Source organism: Neovison vison, chromosome 7 (assembly GCF_020171115.1).
Source record: "Neovison vison isolate M4711 chromosome 7, ASM_NN_V1, whole genome shotgun sequence".
Lineage (NCBI taxonomy): Eukaryota > Metazoa > Chordata > Mammalia > Carnivora > Mustelidae > Neogale > Neogale vison.
In genome coordinates, this window is record NC_058097.1 from 45,432,974 (window position 1) to 45,458,357 (window position 25,384).

The 25,384-nt window shown below is 55.1% G+C and overlaps 3 protein-coding genes across 4 annotated transcripts in view; 2 read left to right on the plus strand and 1 right to left on the minus strand.

The window, feature by feature from the left end:
- SAMD4B (sterile alpha motif domain containing 4B) overlaps positions 1 to 6,732 on the plus strand; it is a 38,835-nt gene extending 32,103 nt beyond the window's left edge. For both annotated transcript variants that reach the window (XM_044256602.1, XM_044256603.1), the window contains 6 exons: positions 381 to 466; positions 974 to 1,092; positions 1,648 to 1,846; positions 2,048 to 2,171; positions 4,289 to 4,372; positions 4,582 to 6,732. In XM_044256602.1, the coding sequence (XP_044112537.1) occupies positions 381 to 466; positions 974 to 1,092; positions 1,648 to 1,846; positions 2,048 to 2,171; positions 4,289 to 4,372; positions 4,582 to 4,610 (641 nt within the window). In that variant the 3' untranslated portion in view covers positions 4,611 to 6,732. The remainder of the gene's footprint in view (positions 1 to 380; positions 467 to 973; positions 1,093 to 1,647; positions 1,847 to 2,047; positions 2,172 to 4,288; positions 4,373 to 4,581) is intronic.
- Positions 6,733 to 6,933: 201 nt separating this feature from the next.
- On the minus strand, positions 6,934 to 11,682 carry PAF1 (PAF1 homolog, Paf1/RNA polymerase II complex component). Its single transcript, XM_044256604.1, has 14 exons — positions 11,352 to 11,682; positions 10,733 to 10,762; positions 10,542 to 10,634; positions 10,097 to 10,218; positions 9,942 to 10,008; positions 9,745 to 9,846; positions 9,560 to 9,665; positions 9,387 to 9,455; positions 9,201 to 9,304; positions 9,009 to 9,125; positions 8,774 to 8,902; positions 7,776 to 7,881; positions 7,577 to 7,667; positions 6,934 to 7,498 (listed from the first exon to the last, which is right to left on the minus strand). The coding sequence occupies exons 1-14, from the start codon at positions 11,396 to 11,398 to the stop codon at positions 7,095 to 7,097; spliced, it is 1,587 nt and encodes a 528-aa protein (XP_044112539.1). The 5' UTR covers positions 11,399 to 11,682; the 3' UTR covers positions 6,934 to 7,094.
- Positions 11,683 to 11,862: 180 nt separating this feature from the next.
- MED29 (mediator complex subunit 29) lies at positions 11,863 to 15,803 on the plus strand. The gene is made up of 4 exons (XM_044256605.1): positions 11,863 to 12,175; positions 12,886 to 12,944; positions 13,204 to 13,288; positions 15,486 to 15,803. The coding sequence occupies exons 1-4, from the start codon at positions 11,960 to 11,962 to the stop codon at positions 15,726 to 15,728; spliced, it is 603 nt and encodes a 200-aa protein (XP_044112540.1). The 5' UTR covers positions 11,863 to 11,959; the 3' UTR covers positions 15,729 to 15,803.
- The last annotated feature ends 9,581 nt before the right edge of the window (positions 15,804 to 25,384 follow it).

The following is a 25,384-nucleotide window of genomic DNA, read 5'->3' on the forward strand; positions in this document are numbered from 1 at the left end:
TGATGTGTCAGTAGATATTGTGTGTAGTATGAGACAAATCCATTGGTTCTTTCACGGGGTATTAAAGTCCACAGGATGGGGATGGTGTAACTCACAGTGGGCTTGGCCTTTCCTAAGGCAGCATGGCGTAGCCAACTTTACAATTGGATCCATAGCCTTTTAGCTATGTGACCTAGGCCAAGTGATTCCACCTCTCTGAGCTACTATGGTGGGTTTATATATGTTCATGATAATCAGGTACCATGCTTCGCACATAGCTAGAACTCATCCAGCCTGAGTGTCCTCTTCCAATACTTGTGCTGGCCAGGAGGGCTGAGGGAGCTAGAGCATGGCAGAGGACATGCTGGGGCTAACTTCCCTCCCTTTCCGTTGTCCCTCAGTGTGCACCCAGCTGCTGGTGTCCCGACCGGACGAGGAGAACATCACCAGTTACCTCCAGCTTATTGAAAAGTGCCTGACTCATGAGGTGAGGCCTTCTCTAGGGTCCCAAAAAGGGCAAGGCTTCCCCCATCGCTCTCAGTATCTGTGTTCCTGATGTGGCCCTCAGTGCCCTGCCTGGCTGGCACCCACCCAACATCTCCAGCCCTCATCTCACCAGTGTTGGCTCTAGTGGCTGCCGTGAGCTCTCCTTCTCAGAACCTTACTACATGTTCTTTCTCTGGGGAGCGAGATTCCCCTCCCTTCTGCTGGTCCCTCAGCACTTAGTTCAAACGAGTACACCTCAGGGACACCTTCACTGGCCCCTCCTAGTAGATGAGGCTTCTCCTTCGCAGTGCTCGTCACGGGTCAGATGGCCTGCATGTCTTCTGACCCACTGAACCGTGAGCTCAGTACTGTACATGTCTTCTCCCCCGCTGAACCTCTGCCTCCCAGTACTCCCTAGCACAGAGCAGGCAGGCAGTAAATAACTTGAGTGGGTGAATGGAAGGCAGATCTGAACACACACCCTCCCCACTTCATGCTCCAATTCCAGGCGTTCACGGAGACGCAGAAGAAACGGCTGCTGTCCTGGAAACAGCAAGTGCTGAAGCTCCTCCGGACCTTCCCTCGCAAAGCCGCTCTAGAGATGCAGAGCTACCGGCAGCAGAAAGGGTGAGGGGCCGCCAGGGTGTGGGGGCCTTCCTTCCCGAGTCCCTTGGTGGTGGACAGGTGGTGCTCAGTGGGCTGATTACATTCTGGGCTGGGAATTTGTTGTCCTCATTCAGTCACTGGGTGACCTTCCACAAGTCACCCAGTGAAGACTTTACCAGGAAAAAAAGTCGGTGTTCTCAGCACTAGAACAGGGTGCTGAGCTGGCAGAAGCAACACCTACTCCATGTTCTCCCCTGTGTGCAGGGTGCTGTGATGTCCCTTTTCTCCCCTGTTCTCCCTGTTTCTCCTCTATTCTACTAAATACCGCATTTGAGAATTCAAGTTAGGAGAACTGCTATAAGTGGATATGAGGAAACCTTTATCCACTCCCATCTCCATCCTGGGGTTGCCTTGGGGTGGGAGAACAGTATGTGATGCAAGGACTTGGGCAGGGAATCCTTGTTCAGAGCAGGTCTGTGTTCTGTCCTTTCCATGGGGATTCTGGTGGGGGAGGTGAGGAAGGGACAGACAGAGGGGACCACCTCAACTGACACCATGCCTTCTGCTCTCTCACAGCTGGGCATTCGGCTCCAACTCACTTCCCATAGCTGGCTCTGTGGGGATGGGGGTGGCCCGGCGGACCCAGCGGCAGTTCCCCATGCCTCCCCGGGCCCTCCCACCCGGTAGGATGGGCCTTCTGAGCCCTTCAGGCATCGGGGGCATCTCCCCACGACATGCTCTCACTAGCCCCAGCCTTGGGGGCCAGGGCCGACAGGTGAGCCAGTGGGAAGCGGAGGGCCTGGCACTTCGGGGATTGGGGTGGTTGTGTCTGGGCTGTGCGTGTCCATGTGTTTGCACCTGGGCCTTTCTCAAAGGGAAGAGGCTTCTTTGCCAGCCCTACCGAGCCTGCACTTAGATCTCAGCCTCAGCCTCTTCCCACTCAGCTCACCACTTGTTTTTCCCATTCCCTGTGCAGAACCTGTGGTTTGCCAACCCTGGAGGCAGCAACAGCATGCCCAGCCAGAGCCGTAGCTCTGTGCAGCGCACCCACTCCCTCCCGGTCCATTCATCACCCCAGGCCATTCTCATGTTCCCTCCAGGTAAGCTGCCCCCACCCTTGGGGCTCGGCAATACCCTTAGGTGGCCCTTCTTTCAGTCCCATTCCTACTATCCTCTCCTCCTACCTCCCACCACTCTGCACCTGTCTTCCCGCATCCTGAGTTTTCTTGTGCCCCCTCCCCCACTTCAGTTTTCTTTCTCAGATCCTACCTGCTTTCTCTGTCTTCTCTCTTCCCTACTGCCAGCCTTACCTCTCCACACCTCTCCCTCTCTGTGTTCACAGTCTTAGTGTCCCTGTTGGTCTCCATCACCATCTCCTTAGAGGATCATTAAGTACTCAGTTTGGAAGGGGTGGAGGGGATGAGACTGTCAGAGCATCGAGGTTTCTATGGAGGGGAGTCCTGCCTGTCTGTCCCCTGGGATTCCTTCAGGCAGGAAGCAGCAGACTTCAGTTTGTAGATCAGGTTCCACACTAAAGGGTCTGTGAGGTGAGATGGCTGTTTGCCCTCTGCTCACAGACCAGTCTAGAGGTGAGAGATCAGAATGAGGGTGAAGGGGGCAAAAGGGAGGTTAGAGAAATGCTAGCCCTGCCTTGGTTATTGAGTGGGGGAGTCCCCTGCCCTGGGCTAGGCCTGCTGCTGGCCACTCAGGCTACAAAGGCAGAGAAGGCCAGTCTGGAAGAGGTGAGGAAGGGGGCAATGGGGTGCCTGACTGGCTCATCAGTAGAGCATGCAGCTCCTGTCTCAGGCTTATGAGTTCAACCCCCATGTTGGAGGTAGAGTTTTACTTTAAAAAAATTTTTTTTGAAAAGATTTGCAGGGGCACCTGGGTGGCTCAGTGGGTTAAAGCCTCTGCCTTCAGCTCAGGTCATAATCTCAGGGTCCTAGGATCAAGCCCCGCATCGGGCTCTCTGCTCGGCGGGGAGCCTGCTTCCCCCTCTGTCTCTGCCTGCCTCTCTGCCTGTTTCTGATCTCTGTCAAATAAATGAAGAAAATCTTTAAAAAAAAAAAAAAAAAAAAAGATTTGCAGGTGATTCTAAGCTCTTTGTGATATAAATACCAGTCAGTGGGTTACTTTATTTATGAGATGATGTGAACCTGTGAGAGGCAGAGGACCCTGTCCGTTGTGTTCATCCTAACGCGGTAGGCATCTGCGTTACATCAGTTGCAGATGCAGGTGACTGGATGGATGAGCTGCACGAGCAGAACATTGGAGTAGTTCTTTTTAACCTGCGTGCTGCGTGCTGGACTATGGATCCAGCGGCTTTCCATGCCATCAAATCAGATCCTCCCGGCTGCACACATGAGGGTGCTGGTTTATTCCCATCATATCAGTCACGAATGTGATACTTAGGTCACTTGCCCAAAATGAAAAAAATTATTGGCTAAGAAGAGACAGGTGTCCCAACAAGGCCTTAGCTCTGGGTTCATTGGGGATGTGATGATCGGAGAGGCTGGAGGTGGGAGCAGCGTCTTCTGAAATCAGGTAGAAAGCTCAGGCTTTCTCGCCATAGCAGTGAGGAGCCGAGGAGGGGGTTTTAAGCAATGTGGGGTGGGGTCAGGTCTGCTTAGGGAGGTGGGCTGTTTCCCAGACACTCCAACAAGAGGCCCTTTAGAGATGGTTTGAGGGCAAGCCCCATGGCTGCTGTCCTGATTTGCCCCGTCTGTCCGCCCTACCCAGATGACATCCTGCCCAATGGAGCAAGTCCAAGTGGGGATGGGAATTGTTCTAATTAAGCTTCTGCACCCAAGTACAGGAGCAGGTCATCAGTCAGGGAGGACAGGGCTGCCCAGTGCCTGGGGCTGATGGCTAGACTGTGCCTAAGGCAACATGCAGTGTGTGGCCTCCGGGATACTCCCTCAGCTTCCCGTCACTCCCTCAGCCTGCTGCTCAGCCTTTCTGTTCATTGCTAAGCCTCTGCCTGCTCTGTGATACACCCAGGCCTGTCTGTGTCCTTCATCCCTGCCTGGTCATACTTCCCATCAGAGCGTGTGCCGCGTCTTACATACGATTTCTGTCTTTTGCCCCTCTCTCCCTCCCTCCTTTTCCTCTTATCCCTCTCCGCCCCTCCCTCATACCAGCCCCTGCAGTCCTTTGTCTCCCAGGTTTTGCCTTCTGCAGTCAGTTCAGCCCTCACCTCTGTTCTCTCTCCCCACAGACTGCCCGGTCCCTGGGCCTGACCTGGAGATCAATCCCACTCTGGAGTCTCTGTGTCTGAGCATGACAGAACACGCCTTGGGTGGTGAGCATTTCCTCTTTCCCTGACCCAGCTCCCACCTACCCAGCAGCGTCTCCGCCTCTGAACTGAGCAACTCAGAGCATCCTGAGGGGTCCCTAGGGGAGGCCAGCCTCCAGGGAGGGCCTGACTGGGATGACAGGCTACCTGAGCACCTTTTCTTGGGCCTCCCGCCAGTTCCTGATCTTCCTCCCTTCCTCCCTTTCTCACCACAGATGGGACAGACAAAACCTCCACCATCTGACGGGACCCACAGCCCAGCGCACCCATAGGCTCCCTGGGCGGCGGGCGGGGGCCAACCCCCAACGGGCTTCTCTGCGACAGCGAGAGGGTGGGCTGGCTCAGCTATACATTCTAGTATTTTTCTACTTTCTCACCCTTTTAACTTTTGTTTAACATTGGCACGCGCCTTGCTCACTCCCAGGCCCGTCGAGGGATCTCTGCTGAGGTTCAGGGAGGTAGGGGGCAGCCAGGATAAAGGAGGCAGGGACTGGCCAGCCTGACTGCCCCTCCTTCCCTCCCTCATCTCCTACCTGGCCCCGTCCCACCCCTGCCTCTTCCAGACTGCCGGCCACCTGCCCCTCCTAAGGGAGCAGCTTACCCCTATCTTGTGGGGCCTTCTCAGAACCATCTGATATTTGGGGAGAAAGAAGCAGGGTTGATAACCTGCTCTCCTGGATGTTATTTGAGAGGAGCTAAGGAGAAGTTGGTGGTTGAGAGGATCCTCTCTCTCTCCTTGCCACCTTCTTCTCCTTCCCCATTCCCATCATTCCCAAGGACAGGAGCCACCCTCCTTTCACTCACCTCCTTTTGCCCTGTTTATCAGAGGTTCTCTACAATTAATTTCTTAGGCCTATTTAAGATGCATATTTATATAGTTCTTAACGGTTTTTCTCTCTGATCATTCCCTCTCATTTTTAGAATCCCCAGGCCTCTCTCTGAGCCAAGAAAGTGGCAGGGGGAGCCTGAGTTTTATGAGGGGAGGGGGCAGAGCCCCTTCCTCCAGACCCCCTAGTCCTTCCCCTGCTTCCCTCCAGTCCTGGCTCCCCAGATGCCGAGGTTGAAGGCCAGGAGCCAGGGCAGCCAGTGAGGTCAGGAAGTCTGTTGCCTTAACATCCCCTTCCCGCAACCAACACACACCCTTGTCCACTCCCAGGTCTGGTAGCTGAAAGACTTGGGGTAAGGAATAAGGGAAAGGGGATTGTTTGGTTTTTGGTTTCTTTCCCCACCCCTCTTTTCTTTCATCCTTCCCCGCCCCCCATTCTGTCATGACCTCACTTAAGTGGAACACTATATCATAACCCAGAGATTTGTCCCAGCCGTGGAGTCATACAGACCCTCTGGTCTCTGTTCCTGCTGAGGGGTTGTGCTGGGGCCCAGGTGGAGGGAGGGGACTTGGGGGTTCAGGCTGTGGGGAAGCCAGGGTCCCCTATTCCAACCCCCTCTTCCCACTCAACCCACCCCACCCCCTACTGGGACATTCTCAAGCTTTTCACACCGAAAAGGAAAAAAAATGTTATTTTTAGATACATTTTATGAATAACTTTTGTTATGAATATGGCTGGTAACCATTGTGTATGTTATTAAAGATACAAAATGTTGGGAAAAAACAAAAAACCAAAAAAAAAAAAAAAAAAAATTTAAAACCACCGCCCTCCCTGCACTCTCAGCCCATTCCCCGGAACTTCTTGCCTCTGCCCTCCTGGTCTGGACCTCCCTCAGCTCTGAGCCCAGGGAAGGGGAGGAAGCCAGGGGGTGGGGTGGCCCTGGGGATCTGCTAAGGTCCCCACCTCCTCTCCCAGTGCCGGGCTGGGTGGGGTGTCAGGTTTATTTATGTACCTCTTGCACACTCATCAACCTATGCAAGTCCCCCACCCCGGCCCCTCCATGTTTCTGTGCCTTTGCTCATTCCCCTCAAGTTCCCAGGGCTTCTCCAGTCCCCCTCTCCCATTTAGCCCCGGGAAGTGGGATGGACAGGGGCCACCTCGTTTGGAATCAGCAGGGTGTCCCTCTCACAGGACCCTCACCACCTCCTAGCCAGTCCTGTCTTCTTCACTACCCATCAGTGTGAGCTGGCTCTGCCTGGCATTGGGAGGTGGTGAGGGACACCCCCCCCACACACACACACAATGGGAGGCAAGAGCTGCCCCCCTCCCCCCACCTGACAGCAGAGTGTGCAGGACGCAGGCGGCCCCACTCTGATGGGCAGGACCCTGACCCTCTTCTACCCCAGCCCCTCCTCAGCCCCCTCCCCCACCACCATGATTTCACCCTCCCTCCTATCCCCAGCCCCACTGGCAGAATCAGCTTTGAGTAACTGTACAGTTTTTCTCGCTGTTGGAGAAGACTTACTTGTTGGAGTTTCACTTGTTTAATGGTCTGGGCTTATTTTGGAAAAAAAAAAAAAAAAACAAGAAACAAAAAACGAAAAAAGGATTCTGACCTTTGTTATGCTATACTATACTTCATGGAAAATCTAGAGGCCTTAAGCTGAGGCCACTGAGCTCCTGGGATGGGGGGGAAGGAGAAGTATAAGCAGAATGAGACCATAGGGTTGGGAAGGGGCATAAAGGGGAAAAAAAGTCGGCTTTATTAACAGCAAGGCTTGGAGGAGAGGAGGGAAACGAACAAAGCGAAGGGCTTGCAAACAGACCACTCAAAAAGTGCCTTCCTGCGCATAATAATCGCATTATAATCATGTCTGCACCAACCCTGAAGGACCTGGGACTCAGTCACTGTCACTGTCGGCTTCACTGGAATCAGAAGCTGCAGCTTCACTGCCATCCTCCTGGGCAGAGTGCTCACTGCCACTGGGGAAGGGACTGGCACTGCGGCTCCGGCTCCGCTGGCCACCGCCATCACTGCCGCTATCTGAATCATTGTCACTGCCACGGGCCGGGCCTCTGTCCTCATCATCAGAATCCGCATCGTCTTCCGAGTCCGCATCACTGCCAAAGATCTCCTCTTTGTCCCGAGCGGCCCGGGCCTCGTCCTCACTGCTCTCCTCCTCGCCGCTACCACTCTTGTCACTCGCCTCATCCCTGTCAACCTCTTCATGTTCACTCTCGCTGCCTGAACGCTCGTCCTCACTGCCTTCCTTCTCACTGCTGCTGCCTTTCTCTCGCTCCTCATCTGTAAGGGAGCAGGGAGAAGTGAGACCCAGTTTCTCACCCTTCCAGGGCTCCTGGGGTTTGGCCAGTCCAGCTTTACCTGAGCCCCCAGCCTCTTTCTCTTCTGTCTCCATCTCTTCCTCCTCTTCTTCCTCGGGTTCGTGGTTCTCCAGCTGGGCCTTCCGTGCCTCCTAGAAGTAGCAGGGTTGAGGGGAAGGAGATTGTCCTGTCAGGCTTCTGTCTCTCCTCACCCACCACCACCCTCTCCATGGCTGCCCTGGGCCAGTGATGCTTGTTACCTGGGCTTCTAATTCCTTCTCATTCATGTCCCGGTGTTTGACCACCAGCAGGGCATTGGTACCGGACTGAACCCCAGCCTTTGCTCGGCGTTTACTCAGGCGGACCCTGTAGTGGGCAAGTAGGTGGGGTGGAGGAGTGTGGAAGATGCATTTAAAGACCCCAGTGGGGGATCCAGTCTGACTTGGTTCTTACTTCCTCACCAATGCTTAGTCCAGAAGAGACCAGAATAAATGCGGGGTGAATGAAGGAGACTAAACTCAGAGGTTGGATAAGGGAAAGGGAAGGATAATAGCTCCATGCGTCCCCTGTATTTATAAAGTGTGTGTACACGTAAGAGATTTTAAGGTAAATTAGCAACACTTAAAAGCACAGAATCTTGATTACTGGCTTTTAGAAAGTGTTAATCTGGGACTTTACCTTCCCAAAGCATAGCAACAAAAGGTTGGAGGAACCCTTTGCTGGGCAAGGTCATGGTGCCCCTTGGAGGCTGCCAAGAGCTCCAGGTCACCCAGAGCCCACAAGGGCACTGTGCTACCTCTTACATAGGATCAGAGGTTGTGATCTCTGCTTTAAACAAACTCAAGGTCACACTTCTTTCCCAACCCTTACATTACACCAAGTTCCCTAGCACAGGAGTAAACTTGTAGCTCTTAGGGGAAGGTTTGTGGGTATCCAGGACTTCATTTAAAATACTGATGCTAATTTGATGTTATTACTCTGTATTTTGCCTATGCTGACTTTCACATGAAGTCTCTTACTACATCAGAGGGAACCTGGCTATCTACACTACAAAAAACCTCAATCTCAAGCTTTTTTCTCTGGGTTCATGTGTTAGAACTAGGTCCAGCTCACATGGTCAAGCAATCTTCTGCTACTTGTTTCAAACACGAAACCAATCCATACGTACAAATGGCCTCCAAGCTAGCTCCCATGTACCCCAGATCAGGATTCTGAAGCAAAGCCCCAGGCTAATCTGAGGTAGGAGTATACCAAGTACCTGGTCTCCAGTTCGTTGTAGTAAACCCCGTCGCCCTCCCGGAAGATGAAGAAGTAGTTCTCCTCATAGCCCTTGCTGGCTTTGTTCTTCACGTTCCAGTTGTACTCCCGAGCAATCTTGTAGTCGTACCTGATGAGGATGAGAGGAACAAGATCAGCAGCCCCACTTCTTTCTTAAGAGGGATAAAAGGGAGCGACCGGTCCTCCATTCCCAAAACCTATTCTGACCCACGCACACGTCATCTGGTGCATAGTCCATCTCCTCCTCCTGGTCCCGCTTTCGCTTCTTCAGTGTCTCTTCCACAGGCAGGAAATAGGCCACAAACTGGTTCCCTTCCTCATCCATCATGCCTCTGGATGGGAGGAGTGAAGAGTAAGCACAAAGGGGCAGTGAGGAACAGGCCAAGGTGGGCAGTGGGGCCACTTACCTGATCATGGCCTGAGACATCATCTCCAAAGCAGCTGCACCACTCGTGTCCTTGGGGGCTGGGTCTGAGTCAAAAATTACCTGAGCACATGGGTTGATCCACATCTAGGGACAAGACCACTGGGATTAGACTGGGACAAGCAGAGATGCCAGGCTCTGCCTCACTGCCTCCTGCCCTGGATCTGACCTTAAAGTCTGGGAAGACAGGCATGACCTCCACCGGTGTCACTCGGGGCTTGCTGTAATGCTGGGAGATCTGGTGGGGGCAAAAACAGGGTGGGTGAGGAGGATATGGAGCTCTGGAGCTGCACCTTGGTCCGCCTTCAAACCTATCCCACCCCATCCCCATCCCTCAATTACTGATTTCTGGGCATCCTCAAAAGTTTTCTCAATGGCTGTGATCTGGCTATCCCTGTCTTTGTATATTTCTTCCTCTGTGAACTGCTGCTTCACAGAAACTCCAATCCTAGGAGTAAAGAGAGAAGACTTTAGGGGTCACTGGACATACCTGAAATCACCTTCCCTCTCTACCTGCCACAACTTACTTGACCTCGGGCTTCTCATTCGAGATGCCATAACGATTGAACTCAGTGGAGATGTACTCAGTTTTCCGCATCCATGGTACCACTTTCGCGTGCTGCTGGGATCTGGGGGTAGAGTGTTAGGCACCTAGGACCCACCACCCTCCTCCCATCATAGATTCCCTCTACATATCCAGTCCTCACTCAGCACACACACACACCTCTTGGAGCTTGTAGGGGCCTGAATCTCCTCTTCCAAAAGCTTCTCGTCAGCTGGATCTAGGAGTACTAGAGGAGAACAAGGGGGCAGAAGGGCTGTGAGGGAGGGCCTGGCCTTTGCTGGCCTAGAGCAAGCCCTCCCTGCCTTCCCACACACCATTGGGGTCGATGCGGTAGGTATCCGGGTTGATGAGGTCAATGGTGACCCCCAGGTCTGGCTCAGTGAGGAGGTCGTGTTTGTGCTGTTTTTCCAAGGAAGTTGCTTTGTACTGGACAAACCTGGGTGGGGAAACATACCCATTATGGTTTCCTGATTCTAGGTTTACCCTCATATTCCTGCTTCCCAGAGCCTAAGCTTTTCCAGGGAGGAACTAAAAATGGGAGTATCCCCCATGTTGGAGTGAGAAGGCTGGCTCTTCAGTGGGAAAAGCCTCGGACACTGCTTGTTTCATTCATCAACAAGTATTTATGGAGCACCTACTACCATATTGCTAGGTACTGTTCTAGGCTCTGAGAAGAGAGCAGTCAACAAGAGAAGCAATCCTTGCCCTTACGGAACTCATGATCTAAGTGAGTTGTTTTGCCCTCCATCTCAGTCTCACCTGTTCTGGTCAAAGGGGTAGGTGATGAATTTGGGGTCGAAGGGGATGTCAGGGAGGCTATTGCAGTACTTGACTCGGCAGACCACTCCAGACCTGGGAATACAGTGCCTCAAAACCGGTCCCCTGCTGCCCCACCTCTGCTCCCAGCCCCCACTGGCCCACCCCTTCTGGGAAAACCCAATGGGGCTCACCTCTCAGGCAGAGTCCGGTGAGAATTGGGCCTGGTAGGTAAGAGAGAGCGAGATATTGAAGGAAAGATGGAGAACACGATTGAAAGAAGACTGAGGGGGGTTTCTCCAAACTTTTAAAAAAGGGAAGGAGGGAGTGACAAAAATGGTAATCCCTGTGGGAGGGGTGCTCCAAGTACTTTAACGGAAAAACCCTTGGATTCAACTCCTTTTAGAGAAAGTGTCTCCAAACGCTTTCATGAATGAAATCAACTGCTCAATCCCTTTTGGAGGGGACGTCTTCAAGTACTCTAATAGAACTACGTGCTCAATTGCTTTCAGCAAAGGGATTCTCCAAATGCTTGACTGGAGTAATAAACGCACAGTCCGTCTAGATAGTCTCCCAAGAGCTTAATCCTGAATTGCATGGCAGGAAGGTGGGGGCAACACCCCATCCTTGAAGGAACCCACCCCTGTCTGTCAAAAGTGAGCGTTCCGTGACGCCAGGGCGTTCGCAGCGAAGGTCTGACATCAATGGGGGGCTGATGACGTCGTAGGAAGACACCCGCGCCCGACCCCCCGCCTCGCCGAAACCTGGACAGACCTAAACGAAAACGATACAGCCAGGCGGCGTGGCGCCTACCTGTGGCCATCCTCTCGCTGGGCCTGGGTCTGGATGGTGGGCGCCATGGAGACCTGGCGAAGGAAGCCCAGACGGGGTCCTTGCTGAGCCGCGGGGAGACGCGGAGGGGTATACCGACGTTGGCGGACGCCTAATCCGAGGGAGGGCTCGGGTTGGCGCCGCTCTCTGCCGGGGCAGGGTCGGAATAAGGTGGGCTGGTGAAGATTTCCAGTGGAGACTCAGCTAAACGCGCAGGCAGCGCCAAAGACGGCCTCGCAGCTCCGGCTTCACCAACTGCCGCCAAGACGCTAAGGACCGGACAGGTCGCCTCAGGCCGCGAGGCCTTCTGGGACATAGAGTCCGTATTACACCCACACCCGGATTGGCAAAAGGCTGGGTACAGGGCGGAGCGAGGGAGAAAGAGCCTCTTGTGATTGGCGAATCGGGAGTCTCAGTCTGGACGTCTTATTTGAGAGTCAAGTGCGGGAGGCGGTCATTCTTTCCTCCCATTGGCTGAGTTGTTTCGGAGGCGGGGCTAACTAGCAAGCGAGGCCTGGAGACCGAAACGCTGAAAAGAAACAGGGAGAAAACCGCTTGTGGCGCACTTCCGGTGCGCTAAACTGAGAAAGATGGCTGCGTCCCAGCAGCAGGCTGCAGCTGCTTCGTCTACTGCGGGCGTATCCGGTCCGGGTTCGTCTGGCGGCCCGGGTCCGCAACAGCAGCCTCAACCACCAGCACAGCTGGTGGGGCCTGCCCAGAGCGGGCTTTTGCAGCAACAGCAACAGGACTTCGACCCGGTGCAGCGTTATAAGATGCTCATCCCGCAGTTGAAGGAGAGTCTACAGGTGATTGGCCGAGAGCTGCGAGAAGCTAGCGGGATTTGGCTCTCTGGTTCCAAGCGGGAAGGCAAAGGGGCTTTTCAGTCTGGAAGCGAGCAGAAGAGCGTTAGGCAGGAAGTGGAATGGCATTTGGTCCTCTTAATGAGGCCAAAGCGAAGGTCTGCGGATTGCCCTGTGAACGGGATCGGCACGAATGTTGGGCCTGGGAATGGCCGCAACTCGAGTGGGAGAGAGTTTAAAGGAAAAACAAGGCCCTGGTTGTTAAAGCCTGAGTAAAGGACTGGCCTGTACAGAGATTCTGCCTGTGATTGGTGGGTGAGGGAGGACTGTAAAATCTGTCGGGAGAGATTACCCGGAGAACCCTAGGTGAGAGCGGGCTTCTGGGGAAATAGGGCTGCTAATCTGGATTGACAGGAGAGATGCCAAGTGAAGAGGAGGCTTGAAATTGAGTAGATTTTTAAAAAATATTTATTTCAGAGAGAGCAAGCTTGAGGGGGAGCGGGGGAGGGTCAGAGAGAGAAGCAGACTCCGTACGGAGCAGGGAGCGCAGCGCAGGTGGGATCCCAGGACCCCGGGATCATGACCCAAACCAAAGGCAGACCCTCAACTGACAGAGCCACCCAGGCGTCCAGAAATTGAATAGATCTTAAGGAAGAGTGTAGATCTACCAAAAGTGCCCCTTCTGTTTCTCTATTTCCTGCATTTTTTAAAAATAGACCTTGATGAAGGTTGCAGCGCAGAACTTGATTCAGAACACTAACATTGACAACGGACAGTGAGTATAGTCCCCTTTCCCTCGTCTTAGAACCTCATACCCAGATCCCCACCCACTTATGCCCCTTCCTTTCATTTCGGAGCCCCACTCCTTTGTGACCTGCCTTGCTCTTTTGCCTCTTCTAAAACAGTCCCTTAGGCCCTGCCTTGGGGCTTCTGGGCCTAAACTTGGTTTCCTGATGGATACTTGGTTGGGTAGCCACTGAAGTTCCAGAGATTGGAAATCCATTCTCCAGTCACCTTCTTCCCCTGGGCTATAGAAAGAGCAGTGATGGACCCATACAGCGCTTTGACAAGTGTCTGGAAGAGTTCTACGCACTCTGTGACCAGCTGGAGCTCTGCCTGGTAAGTGGCCTCCTAGACAGTGGGTGACCACAGCCCTGCCTCTGCCCCCAGGTCTTCAGGAACCTTCATTCAGTCAGTCGACACACACTGGGCACGCCTCCTAGGGGCCACACCTGCGCTTCACACGTGAGGTTGGGGACCCAGTGTTGCACCAGTCCTTGCCTTCACTAAGCTTCCGGTTCAGTGAGGGTGACATACATCCCCAAATAGTGACAGCTCAGAGTGGTCAGGGCTGCGATAGGAAAAGCCCAGGCCACAGAAGTCAGGGCTGTGATGGAGGAGGCGCGGGGTGGGGGGGGTCAGGATTAAAATGAGGGAAGCTTGGGGATTGTTGAAGCTCAGAAAAGGCACCTGACTCTGCCTAGCATGGGTCAGGGAGGGGACGGTGACTCAGGGAAGTTTACTGGTAGAGAGTGCATCTGAGCTGAGGCTGGAACAAAAATGGAAGAGGGGCAGGAGTTTTGAGGAGGGCGGGTGGCTAAGAGCACAGACCTCTGGAATCTGCATCGACCACCAGTCTCTACCTGCAAGATTCAGATTTTTCCTTTGAGAAATAGATTTTGGGGAAAGATGGCAAGATCATGTATGTAGAAAGCATAACAGGGTACTAAGCACATGGCAAACATTCCCTGTAGTATCATCATCATCATCATCATTGTAAACTGGTGCTTGAAGCCAAAGTCAGAATTTGAGAAACATGGTAGTAGTAGAAAGGGTTCCAACCAGAAGGAAGAGCTTCTACTTTAATTTCCCTTTAAGAATGTCACAGACTCAGTTTAGCTGAGGTGTAATAAGCATTACGGCTTGTTGGAATTTTTTTTTAAAGATTTCTTACTTATGGTCACTTGGTTGGATCAGTTGATTAAGCATCTGCCTTTGGCTCAGGTCATGATCCCAGGGTCCTGGGATGGAGTCCTGCATCAGACTCTGCTCTGTGGGGAGCCTGCTTCTCCCTCTCCCACTCCTCCTGCTTGTGTTCCCTCTCTAGCGCCCGCGCTCACTCTCTCTCCACTCTCTCTCTGTGTCAAATAAATAAATAAATGTTTTTTAAAAAAAGATTTCTTATTTATTTGAGAGTGAGACTGCATGCAGGAGCAGGGGGGAGGGGCAGAGGGGGAGAGAGAGAGAAGCAGGCTCCCTGCTAAGCATGAAGTCTGACGTAGGGCTCTATCCCATCACCTGATGAAATCATCCCCTGAGCAGAAGTTAGACGCTTAAGCGACTGAGCCCCCCAGGTGCCCCAGAGCTTGTTGGACTTTGAATATAGCACTGAGGGTGCTGGGGAGCCATGGACGAAGAACGTGGCCCTGCTGGCTTTTTTAGGAATATACCTGTGGCTGCCACGTGAAGGATGGGTTAGAGGAGCCAAGAGTAGAGGCTGGGAGCCCAAGGAGGCAACCATGACAGGACTCAGGTGGGCTAGGCTACACCACTACCCTGAGGTAGCCTGGACGAGCAGATGGGAAAGCTACTCTAAAGGCTCTGCGTACAGCTATAGGGCTGCCCCGGACTGTGGGAGGAGCTGTCTCCAGGATGAGGCCCAGAGCTCAAGCTGGAATGGCGGTGGCCTTCCTGAGACAGGCACCCAGGAAGAGGAACAGTTTGGTGGGAAGTGTAGGAGAGCTCTGGAATTTCAGGGGAGGCTGGGGACACAGGTGTGGCAGTGTCACCTCGGAGGTGGCAACTGAGTAGTGCATGTGGGCGGGACAGCCGTGGGAGGCATGAGAACTAGAGCAGCTGGGACCTGGGAACTGCCCCACTTAAGGCTTGGGCTGAGTAAGCCATAACTAGACAGCGCAGCCAGAGAAGGAGGAGGAAAACCAGGGGCAGGCGTCATCAGAGCAGCCACTGCCAGTGTCCAGGCTGGAGTCAGGACAGTCCCAGTAATGACAGCTGACATTCGCTGCATGATGTGCTGGGACTGTGGCTGTCTCACACGCCGGTCTCCCTTTTCTCACCTGACAAGGTAGCAAAGGCAGTTGTTAAACCCATTTTGTTTTGCAAAGGAGGAAACAGACTCAGAGAGAAGCAGCCGTGTGCCTCAGGGTCGCCGAGCATGTGGTCGACAGGGCCAAGCTCTGACTCCAAGCCCCCCGGAGTCTAGAGGACCAAGCAGGCTATCCCAGGCTGGCCCTTGGGGTGGGGGTGGCAGCATCAGGAGTGACACTGAAGCCGCACCTTGCCTGCCTGTCCACAGCGCCTGGCCCACGAGTGCCTGTCCCAGAGTTGCGACAGTGCCAAGCACTCTCCCACTCTGGTGCCCACGGCCACCAAACCGGATGCAGTGCAGCCTGACAGCCTGCCCTACCCGCAGTACCTGGCAGTCATCAAAGCCCAGATTGCCTGTGCCAAGGACATTCACACCGCTCTGCTGGACTGCGCCAACAAGGTTACAGGCAAGACGCCTGCACCACCTACTGGCCCCGGGGGCACCCTGTGAGCTGGCAGGGCTGGGAGTGGGGAGGGCCGCGGGGGGAAAGGGGACAGGGAGGGAATGAAGAGTGACCTGAAAGCAGCCTTAGTCTCTGCCTTTTCTTCCCGTCTAAGCCCTGTGGCTGGAGCCAGCAGGGGGCAGCAGAGGCCAGCAGGGAGCGGGCAGGGCGGGGCCTCACCACCTCCAAGCAGCCTGCTCTCCTGCCTAGCCCAGGATGCACTTTGGACTGTCTGTGGATGACCTCTTACTAGGGCTCTTCCCCAACCTGGCTTGGGCAGAGAGCCCAGACCTGCCTCTCTCCTTCAGTCTTTCCTGATTTTGTCCGTTGGGGGTGGGGTCTCCGTGTTTGCTGCTTTTTCTAGCTGTATCTAGTGTGTTTCTAAGGCATGGGTCAGTTGTTATCTGTCATTTGATCTCTTCTTGTCTCTGTGTCTCTGCCTCTGTGGTCCTGTCTCTGACCATCTCTGTTTTGGTCCTCTTTTGTTCCCTTCTGCCCCCGGTTCCTGACTGGGCCTCTGTTCTGAAGGGAGCTGAATTCTGGGAGCCAGACCCCTTGGTTACCTGCGGCCAGGGGAAGGAGTTTCATTTCCAGGGCCCACAGTCAAGTCTACGGATCCCTAGCACCTCCCATGTCAGCCCAGCCCCCAGGTCCTCAGCCCAGGAAAGGGGAAGTGAAGGGGTTCTAGGCCCTGACCTCAGCATGCCTGGTCTGAGAGCAACTCACTCCCCCACCCGAACCTAGAGTCTGCGTCAGCAAGGGGCATTGTGCAATCCGTGGTAAAGCCTAGCCCAGCTGGATGCCTGGGTCCCTGTATTTTTAGCCCCAAAGGAGAAGTGAAAAGGCCCTAGCAGGGGTGAATCATCAGTCCTGGGGAAGAACCCAGGTGCCTGGGCCCCAGCTCCGGGAAGCAGGCTTTGGGGAGGGGGCTTCAGGGAAGTAGTGACCCACCAGTCTCCCCTCTTCTCTGAGAGCAAGCTTCGGGAGCTCAGCCATGGCTTTCAGGCCTGGGCAAGTGCAAGGCGGAGCTACCAGCTCAGACCCAGCTGTTGGGGTGTGAAAGACTCTAGTGAGTCAGCCTGGTTGCGGGACTGCCCCACCCAACACCTTCTCTGCCCTGGTTGCCATCTTGCCACCCAGAGGCATCCTGTCCTGGACCCCACATCTGCAAGGAAAGCCTGGAACTACAGAGACCTCTGATTCACCCAGAGCTCAAGTCTCCACACTGGAGTCCTGGGAAATGGCCAGCCCCCTGTGTGTGTGTGTGTTTGTGTGTGTGTGTACACATCCCAGGAAGTTTCTTTCTTAAAGAGCCAGGCATGTAGGGCAGGCCCCTAGGAAGGGCAACAGACCACTCTCAGGCACTAGCTGAAGATGCTGTCCAAACGAATAAATCTGACACAAATGCAGGCTATGTAGTTGGAGAATTATGTTACTTTGTTTAAAAAAAAATCTGAGAGCTTAGGTTGGGTAGTGGTCTGTGGGGATTCATTATTATCATGGTCTAATTACTTGTTAAGTAGGTGGTTAAGATTTATTTTGGGGGGAAAAAAGTCCTTGACAGAGGTCACAAAGGCCCCACTGAGAAGGTGGTACTGAGTAGACTAGAAAGAGAGGGACTAGGCATGCGGGGATTTGGAGAAAGAGCATCCCAGGGAGAAGAATGGCAAGTGCAAAGGCCCTGAAGCAGGAAAGTGCTGATGTGTTTATGGGACAATGTGGAGGCCTGGACCACATCGCAGGGACAGGGTTAGAAGAATTGATGCATGTCATGAAGGTCCTTAGCAAGATTTTTACCAAACTATTAGACCCAGAGGGGGATTATACAGCCTAGTGCACAAACCACATGCTCCAGGAAAAGGTGTACATGGGAACCACAGCCACAAGGGGCATAACAGACCATAGGGACATAGGTGCAACATGCCTCCCCTTCCTCAGCAGAGAACAGCATAGCCCACCACCCTACAATCATGGTGTCCCCAGGTTCTCTGGCCCAGTGACAGACAGTCCCACAGACTCTAAAAGGAACAATCCAACCGCATGAATATACAAACAACTCTCTAATCACCACTTAACCCACTATCTTTCACCCCATCGCAGACTTTGCCCATCAGAGGCTGACTCAGCCCTAACCCACAGCTCAACATTACTGAAAGCCTTAGCTGGGGACAGATAATGTTTCTTAGGTACAAGTGTGTGCGTGTGTGCCTCAGCTGTGCCTATGGAGGCGGCAACCAGTGACCCACCACCCTCCCCATCATGTGCATCGCAGACGTCAGGAACCGAAGTTCACTAGTTTCACTGCCTTGTGATTGGGCCTCCGAGGAACTGCATCCAGATTCTGGCCTCTGGTGTTCTCAGCCTCACCCCAAATAAGGACACAGACACTTGGAAACACTGTTTGCTACACACGCAGCCACAGAGGCCACGCACGCAGCCACAGCTTGCTACAGTCACATAGATGCTCGCACACAGCCTCTCCTCAGGCCAGAAGGCCCCGGCCGGCCAGATCCATACTGGGGGCTCCTCAAGGAGTTCCCTACTCTCAGTCTCTCCAGATCCCATAGTGGGTCTGAGTGCCACAGATGTGCAGCTAGATATGTAAGTCACAAGCGACCGCCACCCGGAAGACAGCTGCAGTCGAGTACACGCTCCCACACCCGGAGATGGCTAAAGTAAACAGTAGAGTCAACCACACAGGCGCAGGTGGTTTCACACATGTGTTCACACAGCCATGGCGGGCAGGACTGTAAGGACACAGTCCTCACACCGGAAACGGGGCACGCATTCTGGCGTCCCGCACCTACTTGCCCTAACTGCACCCAGCCACACCAGGGCACACACGTTCGCACCTACAGTATACACACTCACACATACGCGCGCGCGCGCGCCACATAACCCTCGGGCACGCCCCACACACACACACCCGCCACACAACGCCGGGCACGCCAGGCGCGCACACGTGCCGCGAGTACACGCTCCCCCACTCGCACCGAGTCTCACACCCCCGCGTTTCCCGTCCCCGCTTGTTTTTCTGGAAACTCTGCTCTCCGTTCCCCTCCCCCTAGGCCGGAAGTGCCCGCCGTATTTTTAGCCGCTCGGGTTTCCGCCCCTTTCTTCCTCGCTCGGCCCGCCCAGGAGCTACCCGCCCCTACCCCGCCGCACCCCGCGGGGACCCCGGCCATCCCCTTTCCCACCGTCATTCCAGAGGGGATTCCCGGCCGCCACGGGGGCCACGGATTTTCCCGCTGGCTACGTGGGGAGTGGGGAGGAGTCCTGCCCTGAACTTCCTCCCGGGCGTCTGGGGCCTGGACGGGGTGGGCAGGGGGATGGGAGCTAGGCTCCTAGACGGGACTGAGGAGAGGCTGGGGGCTCGTACTTGGACTAGAGAGAAAAGGGGCTGGGCGCCCGGACTTGGGGGGTCTGACGTAGGAGGGACTGGAGGTTCGGTCTCCTGAACCTGAGCAGAGAGGTGGTTTGGAGCCCCGGACCCGTTGATACGAGAGCAAGAAGGGGCCAGGGCCCGGGGTCCCACCCGTCTGCGTTTCGGTGGAGGGTCGGCCCTTCCCCGCGCAAAAGCTCCCTCTCCAACCTCTTCGAACGTCGCCCAATCCCAAGCGTCCTGGCTCTGGGGCCGATGACTAAGCAGATAGGACAGGGGGTGGGGGGTCAGCCTGACTCAGGGATGGGAAATGCTCCCAGTCTCTAGGGAATCGAAACTCCCCCAGCATAGCAGCCGGAGCCGAGCCAGACGCTGGAGACCCCGGGGTGTCCCCCCACCTCCGGTTTTCCCGCCGCCTCAGACCTACTAGCGGCACAAGGATTTGGAGCCCAGCCGGGAGGCGGGTACCAGGCACCTCCCTTTTCCCTTTTTTCCTCGTTGTCCTCGAGGCTGTTGTTTACAGGCGACACAAGCCCTGGTTACAGGAGAGGAACCCGGGCGTCCGGGTCGAGTCTCCTCGTCACGGCTTCCAGGAAGCCCCCTCTCCCCCGCCCCTTGCGAATGAGTCACGGGCGAGCGGGAGGCTGCAACCGTGCCAAACCCGCCCGCAACCGCCCAGCTCACGGGACTGGCCGGGAAGGCCCCTCAGCCCCAGAAAGCGCCGCGCCAGGGATTCCCCCGAGTTCTGTCCGACGAGGCAACTCGGTGTGCCTGGCGGACTCTTCCCACCTCAATACGAGCCCGCGGTCGCAGCTTGCAAAGAACAAACTTTCCACCTTTCTAACTGCACTCCGTGGCAATGACTTCTACCCCCGGGTTTTCACTCAGGGCAGCCAGCTCACCAAGATCCCCTTAAAAGTAAACTTTCTTCCCAGGTCCCTGTAACAGAGTGTCACTCAGGGCACCCCCTTGACAATAACAGACTTGCCAACGTGGGGGGGGGGGCCACCCCGGCAAGGTAAGAGTTCTCTCAAGGCTCACCCCTTTAAAAGACACCCATGCCACCATCAGTTGGGGGCATGACCCATTTCTTCCACCTCCAAACGACTTTCCATCAAGGCAACCCTCCACCACAATAAGACTTCCCCCTTTGCAATCTTGAGTTTTCTCAGAGGGCCAACTCGTAGTAACAGGCACTAGCACAGTAACTTGGCCTTTCTGTGCCTGGGCTTCCGGGTGTGTAAAATGGGCATAATACGTCCTAGAGTTAACGTATGTAAAGCACTTTCAAAGAATAGTGCTTAGCCCATAGCAAACGATCCGAGGGCCGCTCACTATCTGCGTGAGCAAGAGAGGCTCCTTTCCTGCCTCGCGGGTATCCGGGACCCCCCGGCCCCCAGCCCGCGAGTCCCCCCGCGAGTCGGGGAAGGGCGATGGCGATCAAAGTTCTCCGAATCCCGGTTGTTTAGGGGTGAGACCGGGCCAGGCAGGCGGCGCTCAGAATTCTCCACCCGGCCTGTTAGTCTCCCCTCCGCGTGGCTCCTAAGGATTTCTGTTTCTAGGTGTTTGTCCCTCCCCCCTCCGCCCACTTTCTGTTTATGTGACGGTCCTTCTCGCTTCCTGCTTCGGGTTTGTCTCTCGGGAACTATCTCTAACATGTCCTTTCGGTCTCCCAACTTCTCTCCCTGACCTGTCTCACCCTCTGTGTCTACATCTCCCTGCGTGTGTCTCTCTCGCCACCTCTGTCTCTCTGTGTGTTTTTCTCTTAGGTCTCTCCATTTCTGTCTCTTTCTCTCTCCGCCCCCGTCCGCTTCTCCCGCGCACGCCCTCTTGGCCTCTGCCCTTGTCAATTCCCCCGGAGCCCTGGGGGAGCCTGGCCGATGGCGCAAGCGCGAGGGCGCGCAAGCGCAGTGGCCGCCCGCGCCCGCCACACCCTGTCGTCGCTTGCGCGCGGCGTCCGTTGGTGCGACGGCCCGCCAGGCCTCGGGACCCGCTGGGCGTCGGGCCGGAAGGAGACGCCGTGCCCGCCCGCTCGCCCGCCCGCCCGCCGCTCCCCCCACCCACCTTAGCCGTTCACCCCCTGGACTCGTCACCGGCAGCCCAAGGCGACAGCGACACGGTCACGGAACTGCTCGCGACCCGGCTGGTTCTTGTCTTCCTTGGGCTTCGACGTTCTGACCGCGGCGTCCTGACGTCACGCGGAGGCCTCGCCCCACCCCCCCTCGGCCCTGCGCCACCAATGGGCGCCGCGGGCTTCCCTTGAGCCCGCCCTCCGCTTACGCAAGGGCGCGTGGGCGTTGAAGGCAAGCCGGAAGCCAGGGGTGGCGACGGTGGCCCCGAGGGGACATGCGCGGCGGCCTAGTCGGCCGGCACTGTGCCCGCGCCAGCATTCCTAGTTTGGCTCCGTGAGCGGTAGCCATTGTTGTTCCCAAATACAAGCTAGCGTGAGGTGGATTCTAAGATTGCCTCCGCGCAGCGATGTGGAAGCCCAGGGCGGAGAATGGTGAAGTCGGACAAAGGGGTTGAGAACAGCCCTCAGCCGGCTACATAAAATTGCAGAGGCGCCCCTCGTAGAGGACGCGGCGCGTGCAAACACGCGGAGGCGGGCCGCGAGCAGAGCCTGGGGATCTGGGGACCACAGGGAGGCCATCTGGGGAGCAGATGGCTGAGGCGGAGTCCGGGGCTGAGCGGATAGGTGTGTGCGGTGGGCAGGCGGGGACAAGGTTGAGCGGGTAGGTGTGTGCAGGTGGGCCGGTGGAGTCGCGGGGCTGAGCCGATAGGTGTGTGCAGGTGAGCAGCCGGGGACCAGGCTGAGCGGGTAGGTGTGTGCAGGAGGGCACGCGGGGACGGGATCTGAGTAGATAGGTGTGTGCAGGTGGGCAGGCGGGGACCAGGCTGAGCGGGTAGGTGTGTGCAGGCGGGCAGTTGGGGTCGCGGGCTGAGCGCGCTGAACTGATAGGTGTGTAAGGCGGGCACGCGGGGACGGGGGCTGAGCAGATAGGTGTGTGCAGGTGGGCAGGCGGGGACCCGGGCTGAGCGGGTAGGTGTGTGCAGGTGGGCAGGCGGGGGGACCTGGGCTGAGCGGATAGGTGTGGGCAGGTGGGCAGATGGGGTCCCGGGCTGAGCGCGCTGAGCTGATAGGTGTGTGCAGGCAGGGATGGGGGCTGAGCGGATAGGTGTGTACAGGTAGGCTGGCAGGACCGGGGCTGAACAGGTGGGCGTGTGCAGGTGGGCAGGCAGGGACCGGGCTGAGTGGATGGATAGCTGTGTACAGGTGGAGGTCCCGGGCTGAACGGATAGGTCTGGGCAGAGGTCCCAGACTGAGCAGATGGGTCTGCACAGGTGGCAGCCCCTGGAAGCCTACTGGGGCCAGACTGGGGACTGTGGACTTGGCCCGTAGCACTGTGATGTGTTTGCATCCAGGCTTCCGTCCGATGACGAAATCCGGTCCAGCTCAGGCACTGCTCTGTGTAGACATGGTTGGTGGTAGAACAGTATTTCAGAAGTGGCTTCCTTCCTCTTTGTACTGTTAGAAACTGTCGTATTGATGATTGTCATTTTGCTAGCACAGTTGGTCTTTTTCTGTCCTTTCACTTAAAAAAAAAAAAACTTGCAGGATAATTTGGGGTGTACAAGAAGTTGCAGAGGTAATTCAGAAACCCTACAGCTGGCTTTCCCTAATGCTGTTATCTCAGATTCCTGTGGTACATTTGGTAAAAACAAGAAACCAACACTGGCACGTTACTCATAACTGAACTGCAGCTTTGTTTGAATTTCTTTTCCCACTAACGTGTCCTTTACGGTGCCAGAGTCCAATCCAAGGACCCCACTGCATTTGGTATCTTTACTTTCCACCATTATATTTAAGGTGGGTTTCTGGTACGTAGTGTGTAATAGCGTGTAGCGGGATCTTTGTTTTCATCCAGGCTAACAGCCTCTGCCTTTTGAAAGAGCTGTTTATAACTGTACTTTTAATGTGACTTTTGGTATGATCACATGTAAATCTATTTTCTTGCTGTTGGGTTTCTCTCTGTCCCATCTTGGTTTCCCTTTTCCCCTTTCTTGCCTTCTGGATTGAGACTTTTTTTTTTTTTTTAAGTCTTATTTTTTGAGCAGTTTTAGGTGGGGTCTTTGAGAGGTGTTCTGCCTCCATTCCACTCGGCAGCCCTGAAGCCGGACTTGGGACCACGGGCAGTGGCCATATCCAGGGCTCAGTTTGAGGTCTTCCATGTCAAGTTTCACTCTCCTCCCTGGCCTGATGCTGAGTCTTGAGTGCCATTGTTTCATCTATTTTGTCTGGACTTTAGGTGGTTTCAGGAAGGAGAGCAAATCTAGTCCCTGTTCCTCCCACCTTGGTTGAAATTGAAAAGTCCTTATATGTATGATTTTTAAATAAAAGTCGGTTTCCCTTTTGTACAGGTCATGCAAAATGTTCTTTTTTGGTTAAAGCTTCCTGGTTAAAGATCAGTGCCAGGCCTGTTGGCAGGAAGTCAGGTGGCCTGAATCTTAGGGTGCTCTTGGAATATCCCGACGCATCTGCTTTAGCTTGTGGACAAGGACTCAGGGTCACTAGAGGGCAGAGTATGAGATCAGTGTGGCCAGAATGGCAGTGGGCCAGCCCAGGGTCTAGCAGCTCAGCCAGCAGCAGTCCAGGGGAGAAAGTCCGCACACGGCCCCCAGAGCCCCTCACTGGCACCTGCGAGCGATTTCTCCCTCCCACCTTCAGGCTACTCCACACGGAAAGCTTCGTTGAGCACTCCTTGCAGTGTGCAAGACAGAGACGATTAGGAAGAATGAGACCAGCTGCCCTGTGGCAAGTGCCCCGCAAGGGCCTGACGTCTGGCACTCTGGGCTACCAAGTTCTGACCTGAAACCCTGGTGTACGGGTTTGAGCTTTGGCTTGCTTCTGTTCCGGGAAGCAGCGTGGTTTGTGTCCCACACCATATGCTACGCTGATGACTCTTCGAAGTAACCCCATCAGTGTTTCCCGAGGGGAGACGCCACACCAGGCAGGGGCGTAATCTGTTTCCACAGCCCAGCGAGTTCAGGGAGACTTGTGGTCTAGGAGAATCTCAGAGGAGGGCCTGGGGAGCCTCTTATGTTGCCACCCCCCTCCCTCCCCCACCAGTGGGGGTAGGCTGAGCTTCCACTGCCCATAGCCATCTGGTGGTGAGCGGCAGTCAGGGCCCTTGGTCATGGCTCTGCATTTGTCCACTGTGCTGCCACCGTCTGTTACCCCCAGATCACCTAGGCTGTCCTAGGCTGTCCCTGGAAATCCCGAACCCGAGAGCCATCATGGTCCGGAGAACCCTGCCACGCGGATGGGACCCGGCCTCTCTCTGTGGCCTTCGGCCCCGAGTTCACACCCCTTGATACACATCCTGAGGTTCCATTTCCGTGAAATGAATCCCCAGTGTAGAATGGCCTGGCCGGGGGGGTGACACGTGAGCAGACTTGTCCCAGCATCTGGAGCCACAGCCCAGGCTGGCCTGGGTGGTTCCAGCGCTGCTCTGGTGTCGCAACGCAGCGGTGGAAGAAAAGCGTCCCTCCTCAGTTCACGCTGCAATTCTTCCTCGTCAGGATTGGGACACCAGCCCTTGGGGGCTGACTTCATCAAACGGGCATCACAGTTGCTTATTTCCAAGTTAAGTTGTCCTATTCTTGGTTTACAGAAGCTGCATAGTTTATGTAGTAATAAAATCCCATTTTTCTGCCGTACAAATCAGCTTTTCCCAAGACTACCGATTTGCCTCCTGGCTTTTTAGTTTCACAACTTGTCAAATGAATTACCTTTTCTTTGCCGGCTTTGGGGTATCTTGCTGAAAACACCCCCTTTCTAGCCAAGGTACAGCATGTAGCAAGAGTCTCCTACTTCCTCTGTGCGATGTGCCCACCCCTTCCCTTGTCTACATCTGGATTTTCACCTGCCTTGTGTATAGAACGTTTTCTTCCAGACAGAGACCAGCTGTGTCTGCCAAACTTTGAAACTGCACAGCCTTTCACTGACTTGACATCTGTCTTCTGTCTCTCTCTCTCTCTCTCTCTCTCTCTCACACACACACACACACACACACTGAGAGTTCTTCCTGGGTCAGGACATATGTCCTGCTTTTAGAATCGGGCAAAAAAGTCTTATAATTTTAACAACAGAACAAACAAAAGACCAGCGTCTTTGGAAATGCCTGGCAGCCTGGAGGTTGCAGGGGAGTGGGGGGGGGGGTAGTCAGGGGGTCTCCCTGGCCCCAACCAGGGGGCCAGAGCAGGGAGAAGACAAATAAGGAC